The 10,858-nt window shown below is 37.4% G+C and overlaps 1 protein-coding gene across 6 annotated transcripts in view; it reads right to left on the bottom strand.

The window, feature by feature from the left end:
* Nucleotides 1-10,858, bottom strand: part of ULK2 (unc-51 like autophagy activating kinase 2) — a 204,981-nt gene that overhangs the window by 99,614 nt on the left and 94,509 nt on the right. For all 6 annotated transcript variants that reach the window (XR_002824798.1, XM_004380980.2, XM_023735524.1 and 3 more), the window contains one exon: nucleotides 2,923-2,983. Coding sequence is in view for 5 of the 6 variants with exons in the window: in XM_004380980.2 (XP_004381037.1) it covers nucleotides 2,923-2,983 (61 nt within the window). In the remaining variant the exon portion in view is untranslated. The remainder of the gene's footprint in view (nucleotides 1-2,922; nucleotides 2,984-10,858) is intronic.

Below are 10,858 nucleotides of genomic sequence, written 5' to 3'. Positions count from 1 at the left end.
GAAAATTACAGACCAATATTCCTCATGAACACTGATGCAAAACTCCTCAACAAAATTCTAGCCAACAGAATTCAGCAACATATGAAAAAAATAACTCACCATGATCAACTGGGATTTATACCCAGTATGCAGGGATGGTTCAACATTAGAAAAATAATCAGTGTAATCCACCACATTAATAAAACAAAAGACAAGAACCACCTGATGCAAAAAAAGGCATTTGACAAAGTCCAACACCAATTCATGATAAAAACTCTAAAAGAAAGAGGAATAGAAGGGAAATTCCTCAACATAATTAAGGACATTTACACACAGTCAACAGCCAACATCATCCTAAATGGAAAGAGTTTTAAAGCATTCCCCTTGAGAATGGGAACCACAAGGATGCCCTTAATCACCACTCTTATTCAACATCGTGCTAGAGGTCCTAGCCAGAGCAATTAGGCTAGAAAACGAAATAAGCGGCATCCAAATTGGTAAGGAATAAGTAAAAGTATCGCTATTTGCAGACAATATGATCTTACACACAGAAAACCCCAAAGAATTGACAAGAAAACTACTGGAATAGAAGATTTCAGCAAAGTAGCAGGATACAAGATAAACATACCGAAATTAGTTGGATTCCTCTACACCAGCAAAGAGAACTTTGAAGAGGAAATCATCAAATCAATACCATTTACAACAGTCCCCAGGAAGATAAAAAACTCAGGAATAAATCTAACCAGAGACATAAAAGACCCATACAATGAAAACTACAAGACACTACTGCAAGAAACCAAAAGAGACCTGCATAAGTGGAAAAACATACCTTGCTCATAGATACGAAGACTCAACACTGTGAAAATGTCAATTCTACCCAAAGCGATCTACAGATACAAAGCGATCCCGATCCAAACTCCAATGGGATTTTTTAAGGAGATGGCGAAACAGATCACCGACTTCATACGGAAAAGGAAGAGGCTCCAGATAAGTAAAACATTACTCAAGAAGAACAAAGTGAGAGGCCTCACACAACCTGATTTTAGAACCTATTATACAGTCACAGTAGTCAAAATAGCCTGGTACTGGTACAACAACAGATACATAGACCAATGGAACAGAATTGAGAATCCAGACATAAATTTATCCACCTACAGCAGCTGATATTTGACAAAGGCCCAAAGTCTGTTACCTGGGGAAAAGACAGTGTCTTTAACAAATGGTGCTGGCATAACTGGATATCTATCTGCAAGAAACTGAAACACCCATACCTCACACCCCGCACAAAAACGAACTCAAAATGGATCAAAGACTTAAATATAAAATCAAAAACGATAAAGATCATGGAAGAAAAAATAGGGACAACGTGAGGAGCCCTAATACGTGGCATGAACAGAATACAAACCATAAGTAACAATGCACAAATACCAGAAGAGAGACTAGGTAACTGGGAGCTCCTAAAAATTAAACACTTATGCTCATCCAAAAGACTTCAGCAAAAGTGTTAAAAGACAACATACAGACTGGGGAAAAATTTTTGGCTATGACAAATCTGATCGGCGTCTAATCTCTAAAATCTACAAGATACTGCAAAACCTCAAAAACAAAAAGACAAATAACCCTATTAAAAAAAGGGCAAAGGATATGAACAGGCACTTCACCAAAGAAGACATTCAGGCAGCTAACAAACACGTGAGAAAATGCTCACGATCATTAGCCATTAGAGAAATGCAAATCAAAACCACCATGAGATACCATCTCACTCCAACAAGGCTAGCAGTAATCCAAAAAACACAAAAATAATAAATGTTGGAGAGGTTGTGGAGAGACTGGAACACTTATACTCTGTTGGTGGGAGTTACCACAGTATTAACCTATCAAAAACTGACTAGTACACAACTTTTCACAAGTATCTCTGGTACCAAGACAAAATAAAAAATTAAACAAAAAAAGTTAGAGAAAGCCTGTATCTTATTGTATTCATATATCTCCCAGGTCCGCTTTCTCTTACTTTCTTCACCACTGCAGCCCAGAACATTTAAAATCTCAGTTTAGCCTTTTAACTCTTCCTTATTGAGTGAAAAACATTTTTGGAAAATAATACGTATAATATTATGTCACTTATATAAACTAAAACCACACCTGCTGCCACCGAGTCAATTCCGAGTCAATTCCTGGCCCGGATGGTTTCACTGTAGAATTCTACCAAACTTTCAGAGAAGAGTTAACACTACTACTGTTAAAGGTATTTCAGAGCACAGAAAAGGATGGAATACTCCCAAACTCATTCTATGAAGCCAGCATAACACTGATAACAAAACCAGGTAAAGACACCACAAAAAAAGAAAATTACAGACCAATATTCCTCATGAACACTGATGCAAAACTCCTCAACAAAATTCTAGCCAACAGAATTCAGCAACATATGAAAAAAATAACACATAGGGTCACAGTGACCCTATAGGTCTGAGTAGAACTGCTCCATAGGGTTTCCAAGAAGCAGCTGGTGGATTCAAACTGCTGATCTTTTGGTTAGCAGCCGAGCTCTTAAGCACTGCGCCACCAGGGCTCCATGCCACTTACATAAAACATGCAAAAAAAAATAGTACTTACTGCTTATGGATAATATATATACATACACACACACACACACACACACACACACACACACACACGCATATATATACATGGCTTCGATTGAGCTGATATTTCTTTTAAAAAAATGTTAATAAGGCAAAATGTTAGGACCTAACATGGTAGAAGGATGACTGTCCAGGTAATCATTATATTCTTCTTCATACTTTTCTCTATACGTTGCTTAAAATATTTCATAATCAAAAGGAAATAATACGTTGTGAAACAGGAAACAAAATAAATCTTAGGCTCAAGAACACAAAGTTCTATAACCTTACTAGCAAAATTAGTAAATTTATGTAAACATACCCTCCATACACCAAGAACTCATGGGAAGCACATCTGCCAGCAGTTCCTACTGGCATATCATCTAAAGGAGAAAGAAAATACAGTCAGTTCTGTTACAATGCTTATTTTAAAAATACAAATTTGTTCCAATATGACTATTAGTGAATAATTTGAGTACAACACAAACTTAGCATTTGCTTTTGTTGTGACTTTGTCCATGAGAAACCACAGGTGAACACAGAAAACTGCACCCAGTTGAACTCACAAGCTGTATCCCTTTTGATGCCCACTTCTATAAGCAAACTTTAGATAGTTTTCAAAGTAAAGTATAATATTTATTGTAATATTTATGTATTTCTTTACCATTGACATTTCCTACTGTTTTCATCAGGTTCCTTTTAATGTATCACTGGCAAAGTTTTTAAGTATCGTGCCCCTAAATCCTGTTTCTCATATAAGCTCTGTGGTCTTTATTATACAATTCTGCATAGTGCAGTGATTTTTAGGAACACATATGTCACATGATAGCAAAATGAATATATAACTTAAAAGTCTACTTCAATATGTTATATACATCTTCCTGCACAATACACAAAGCAGACATTCCCCACCTTGGGTTGTAGATGGGATATTGAACAAGAAGCCAAGCAAGCTGGCACCTCTTTGACACAGCACATTCCATAGAACATCTTCACCTACCCCTATGTCATTTCCAAATGGGATTGGAGCACAGCTCAGAATTCTGGGACCCCTTCATTCCCTATCACTGTTATATCCACTGCATTACATTGCCCTATGTGATTTTAAATGGCTGTACAGGTATAATTAACATGTGTTGATGGGAAACAGCAGTACTGACCTATAATATAAATTTTAAAAGTTAAAGAAAGGAAACTATGCTGCTAAAATATACTCAACACAATAGTTGCCTATAAAGGAATGAAGGATACAGGCTGAGTTTGAAATCATACATAATTATAAAGCAAAATTAAATTAAAAAAAAAAATCCTAGAAATTAAATGTAAAAACGAAACAAAGGGATTTAACTATGCAGCAGGTTGGTAGCTTAACCATCAGAGGGCAATTATTTCAAGCGCCTTAAAACTCTATAATTTGACTGCACATTTAATTATTTAATAATTAATAATAGTTAAATAATTGAAAACAAATCTAATGGGATTAAACTAAGGACAAAAAGATCCACAAAAAGATTTTAAATGGATTTTAGTTATCATGTTTTTAGTAATATTGGTGTTCTTACTTTGATAGCATATTGTTATTTTGAAACTATAGATAGATGGATACAGCAAAATAAAGTAATAAGTAATTATGTTAATATTAGGAACAAAGATTTCTAGTTTAGCAAGAGTTACAAATATAAACCTAAAGTTAACTAAAAATGTAGTAATTCTGAATCTGAATAGGCATATCAGTATGAACTGATGCTATTATTTTCTCTTAAGAATACATATGCATGTATATATTTGCATATGTATGCATTTCCTAGCTCTGTCCACTGAAAAAAATCTAGCAATAATGACCAACCCAGGGATAATGAGCTCCCTAGCATCCAGACTGTGGTCTCTAAACACTAATTCACACTAAAAGTAAATAGGGCTCCTTGGAGAAATTACTGGTTGCACGAATGAGGCTATATATGCACAAAATGAGTATGAAATAGTTTACACTAGAAAGCAAAGACTCTATGACGGATTAGTAGGGCCATGTTAATAAAACACGGAGGCCCTTCAAGAACTTCCCCTAGCCAAAGGTGGGATTATTTGAAATCAAAAGAAAAAATGACAATGTATTGAAACATCAAATATTTTTAAAATATGTGAGTCCATAACGGATACTTCAAAAAAAAAAGAAAAACCCTCATTTGCTTAGCTTTGGAGGATGCTAAGGAACCAACTCATCATTCTGAAAACTAGTAAATAAGAAAAAAAGGTCCCTCAACAAAATTCAAAACACTGAGATAATACAAAGTATCTTTTCTGATCACAACGCCACCAAGTAGAAATTAACAATGGGAAGAGAAAGTAAAAATAAATAATTACATGGAAACTGAGTAACACCCTGCTTTAAGAACCACTGGGTAATAGAAAAATGGAATAAAAAAAATGCTTAGACTCTAATGAGAATGAAAGTACATCATACCAAAACCTCTGGGACACAGCAAAGGCAGTGATCAGAGGTCAATTTATAGCAATAGATGCACACATCAAAAAAGAATGGAAAGAATCAAAACATTAGCTACACAACTCAAACAAATAGAAACAGAACAGCAAAAAAAACCTATGGCCAACAAAAGAAAGGAAATAATAGATATCAGAGCAGAAATAAACTAAATAGAGAATAGAAAAACAATAGAAAGAATCAACAAAACCAAAAGTTGCTTCTCTGAAAGAACAACAAAATCAACAAATCACTAGCCAAAATGACAAAAGAAAAACAGGAGAGGGTGCAAATAACCCAAAAAAGAAATGAAATGGGGGACATTACAACATATTCAACTGAAATAAAAAGGATCATAACAGAGTATTATGAAACACTATACTCCAACAAATTTGAAAATCTAGAGGAAATGGATAAATTTCTAGAAACACACTACCTACCCAAACTATCACAAATTGATGTTCAAAATCTGAACAGACCAATAACAAGAGAAGAGATTGAAAATATAATAAAAAAAAAACTCCCAGCAAAAATGTCCTGGCCCAGATGACTTCACTGGAGAATTCTACCAAACATTCAGAGAAGAGCTTACACCAGTACTACTCAAATTATTTCAGAACACAGAAAAGGAATGGATACTACCAAATTCATTCTATGAAGCCAAAATAACCCTGACTCCAAAACCAGGCAAAGATGCAACAAAAAAAGAAAATTACAGACCAATATCTCTCAAAAATTCTCAACAAAATTCTCGCCAATAGAATTCAGCATCATATCAAAAAAATACTACACTACAACCAGGCAGGATTCATACTAGGTATGCAAGGACGGTTCAACATTAGAAAATAAATCAACATAATCCACCACATAAATAAAATAAAGGAAAAGAATCACATGATCGTCTCAATCGACGCAGAAAAGGCATTCGACAAAGTCCAACACTCATTCCTGATAAAGACACTCAATAAAATAGGTATAGAAGGGAAATTCCTCAACATAATAAAGGGCATCTAGGCAAAACCAATGGCCAACATCATTCTTAATGGAGAGAGGCTGAAAACATTCCCCTTGAGAACAGGAACGAGACAAAGATGCCCTTTATCACCACACCTATTTAACATTGTGCTGGAAGGCCTAGCTAGAGCAATAAAGCAAGGAAGATAAAGGGCATCCAAGTTGGTAATGAAGAAGTAAAACTGTCCCTATTTGCAGATGATATGATCCTATACATAGAAAATCCTAAATATTCCATGAGAAAACCACTGGAACTAATAGATTCAGCAGAGAAGCAGGATACAAGATAAAGCCACAAAAATCAGTTGGATTCCTATACACCAACAAAGAGAACAACAAAATGGAAATCAGGAAACCAACACCATTTATAATAGTCCCTAAAAAAGATAAACTACCTTAGGAATAAATCTAACCATAAATCTAAATATAAAAGAACTATACAAAGAAAACTACAAAACATTACTGTAACAAACAAAGAGATCTACATGAATGGAAAAACACACTATGCTCATGGATAGGTAGACTCAGCATTGTAAAAACGACAATTCTACCTAAAGCAATCTACAAATACAATGCAATCCAGATCCATATACCAACAACATTCTTTAAAGAGATGGAAAAACTAACCATTAACTTTACATGGAAAGGGAAGAGGCCCCGGACAAGTAAAGCATTACTGAAGAGGAAGAATAGAGTAGGAAGACTCACACTACTTGACCTCAGAACCTACTATACAGTTACGGTATTCAAAACAGCCTGGTACTGGTACAATGACAGGTAGAGTGACCAATGGAACAGAACTGAGAACCCAGATGTACATCCATCCACCTATGGTCACCTGATCTTTGACAAGGGCCTACAGGCCATCAAATGGAGAAAAGACATTCTTTTTAACAAATGGTGCTGGCAAAGCCGGATGTCCATCTACAAAAAAATGAAACAGGACCCATACCTCACACCATACACAAAAACTAATTCAAAATGGATCAAAGACCTAAGTCTAAAACCAAAAACTATAAAGATCACAGCAGAAAAAATAGGATCAACGCTGGAGACCCTGACACACAGCATTAACAGGATACAAACCATAACCAACAACATACAAACTCCAGAAGATAAGCTAGATAACTGGGATCTTATAAAAATTAAACACTTATGCTCATCAAAAGACTTCACCAAAAGAGTAAAAAGAGAACCTACAGATTGGGAAAAAATTTTGGCTATAACAAATCCAACAAGGGTCTAATCTCTAAAATCTACAGGAAAATCCAACACCTCTACAACAAAAAGACAAATAATCCAATTAAAAAACGGGCAAAGGAAATGAACAGACACTTCACAAATGAAGACATTCATGTGGCTAAAAGACATATGAGGAAATGCTCATGATCACTAGCCATTAGGAAAATGCAAATCAAAACCACAATGAGATATCATCTTACCCCGGCATTACTGGCACGAATCAAAAAAACAGAAAATAACATATGCTGGAGAGGCTGCGTGGAGATTGGAACTCTTATGCATTGCTGGTGGGAATGCAAAATGGTACAACCATTTTGGAAAATGATACGGTGCTTCCTTAGAAACCTGGAAATAGAGAGGCGTGGTCAACATGGCGGAGTAGTTAGACGCTTCCTATATCCCTCTTGCAACAAAGACCTGGAAAAACAAGTGGTTTGATTGAATATCTGCAAGCCCTGAACAAGGCAAGGTTGAGAAAACCGCCTGAGTGATACAGGAGAGGGAGACCGTTTGGAAGAGGTGAGGACAGCCAGAGCCCCGGTGGCAAAACGGCAGCTCCGCAGCCACGCAGTCCGCGGTGAAGCAGGCAAACAGCTGTGCGGTGCGTGCTCGGAACACAGTTTCCCCATCGACAGAGACCCGGCAGCAGAGATTCTGATTGGACACTCCAAACCAGTGAAGAGCAGCTCCCAAGAGGCTAAGATAGGTACATGCGAGCACCCTTTCGCGGGGATTAAAAACAAAAAAAAGTCATCTGAGAAGGGCCTCTCTCCCTTTTGCATCCTCCCTCCGTGCTCTGCTGTGCAGGAGGTGGATCCCAAAAGGCACCCCGACCCATTCTCCTGGCCTTGGAGAGGGAACAAATAAGCTGCTGGCTCCCCTAGGCCAGGAACACAGGGACAGCACAGCTCCTTTGCTGGGCACAGGTACTGGGGGTCCGCGGGCTCTGGGTGCCTTACAACCCTGTATGGACTTGTGGGGACTCATCTCAACAATGTTGGTCCTCACTGCCACAGTACAGCAGGGCAGGCATCTGAAGTTTAGCTTCAACTGCTTCAGCTGTGAACTGACAGATCCGTGACCTCTGAAGCAGCCCTGCCCCTTAGGTAGGCACTTTTATCTATCTGCAGCAGGGGCTTGAGGACTGGTGGTAGCACCTACAGTGCCTAGTCACCTGCTACAGGAGTCCAAGAGGGAGTGGTGCCCTTGAGTCTTTACAGCCAACAGAGTGGGGTGCTCATAGTCCGGCTGCAGAGCTCACCTACCTACTCACCCTGGAGAGTGGGGACACGCCTTCCTTTCAGACTCTCGGGGGCAGCCGTGAGCCCCCTGCCTGGCTCGGCATGTGATCCCCTACCACAGCTAGAGTCTGGTGCCTCCACCACTCACCCATGCCTCTCTGGGACTGGGGGTGAGAACCGGCGTCACACACTTGGTGACCAACTGCCTGAACACCCGAGCTGAACCCATATAGGAAACTTTAACAGACTCCTGTGTGCACATACTTAGTTGCAGAACTAACTACCTGGTGACAGGATGTTAGAGATCCAAAGGTGTGAAATATCAAACTAGTGCACATGAGCAGCCTATCTGGGCATATCAAAACAAATCAAAGTAAGAAGCTAGGTCTCACTAAGCAAATACAATATAAAATTATAAGAAATCATTGATGGCTCGGAGACAACAGTCAATATCAAGTCACATAAACAGGCAGTCCACGATGGCTTCAGCGAGCTCCCAAAATAAAGAATCAATAAATTCTCTGCAGGAAGAGAACTTCTTGGAATTACCAGAGGCAGAATACAAAAGATTAATATACAGAACTCTTCTAGAAATAAGAAAGGAAATTCGACAGAATGCAGAAACAGCCGGGTAACATACAGACACAGCAGTAGTGGAACTTAAAAAAGTTATTCAAGAACATAATGCCAAATTTAATACACTGCAAAAATTCAGAGACAGCAATCAGAAATCCAGAAGATTAACAAAAAAATTCAGAATTAGACAACTCAATGGAAAGTCATAGGAGCAGAATTGAGACAGTAGAAGTTAGAATTAGTGACATTGAAGATAAAGCTCTTGATGCCAACTTATTTGAGGAAAAATCAGATAACAGAATTAAAAAGAATGAAGAATTTCTAAGAGTCATGTGGGACTCTATCAAGAGAAATAACCATGAGTGATTGGAGTACCAGAACGGGTGTATAACAGAAAATACAGAGAAAACTGAAGATTTGTTGACAGAAAACTTCCCTGATATCATGAAAGATGAGATGTCTATCCAAGATGCTCATGAACCCCACATAAGGTAGATCCCAAAAGAAAGTCACCAAGACATAACCAAACTTACCAAAACCGAAGATAAAGAGAGAATTTTAAGAGTGGCTAGGGATAAAAGAAAAGACATCTACAAAGGAGAATCAATTAGAATAAGCTCGGACTACTCAGCAGAAACCATGCAGGCTAGAAGGCAATGGGATGACATATTTAAAGCCTTGAAGGAAAATAACTGTCAGCCAAGAATTATATTTCCAGCAAAACTGTCTCTCAAACATGATGGCAAAATCAGGGTATTTCCAGATAAACAGAAGTTCAGGGAATTTGCAAAAATCAAGCCAAAATTACAAGAAATACTAAAGGGAGTCCTACGGTTAGATAATCAATAACACCAGATAACAATGCAAGACTGGAACACAGGACAGAAGATATTGACTCAGATACGGAAATTGAAATTACATCAAAGCTAAAATATTGAAAATAGGGAAACAAAAATCAATATGTAAAAAAGGATAATATTAAAACAAAAAAAGAGGGACTTAAAAAATGGAGACCTTGATTTTCTATATGGAGGGGAAGTTAAGGCGATATAAAGTAATAAAAGACTGGTATAAACTTAGAAAAACAGGGGTAAATATTAAGGTAACCGCAAAGGAATCTAACAATCCTACAAATCAAAATAAAAAAGTAGAAAAACATAAAGACCCAGCAAACATAAAATCTACAACAAAAAAAAAGATGAAAAAAACAATACATAAAGGAAAACGACTCAGCACAGAAAATTGAGGATAACAAAGAAACTTGGAACAACACACAAAAAGAGATATCAGGATGACAGCACTAAACTCTTATCTATCAATAATTCCGCTGAATGTAAACGGACTTAATGCACCAATAAAGAGACGGAGTGGCAGACTGGATAAAAAACCATGATCCACCTAAATGCTGCATACCAGTGACGCACCTTAGACTTAAAGACACAAAGAGGCTAAAACTCAAAGGATGGAAAAAAATATATCACGCAAATAACACTCAAAAAAGAGCAGGAGTGGCAATATTAATCTCTCACAGAATAGCCATTAAAGTAAAATCCACCACAAAGGATAAGAAAGGGCACTATATGATGATTAAAGGGTCAATACACCAGGAGGACGTAACTATAATAAATATTTACGAACCCAACCACAGGACTCCAAAACACATAAAACAAACTCTAACAGCTCTGAAGAGACAGACAGCTCCACAA

This window comes from Trichechus manatus, unplaced genomic scaffold (assembly GCF_000243295.1).
Source record: "Trichechus manatus latirostris isolate Lorelei unplaced genomic scaffold, TriManLat1.0 scaffold00080, whole genome shotgun sequence".
NCBI classification, from domain to species: domain Eukaryota; kingdom Metazoa; phylum Chordata; class Mammalia; order Sirenia; family Trichechidae; genus Trichechus; species Trichechus manatus.
This window is presented reverse-complemented; position numbering and strand designations above follow the sequence as displayed.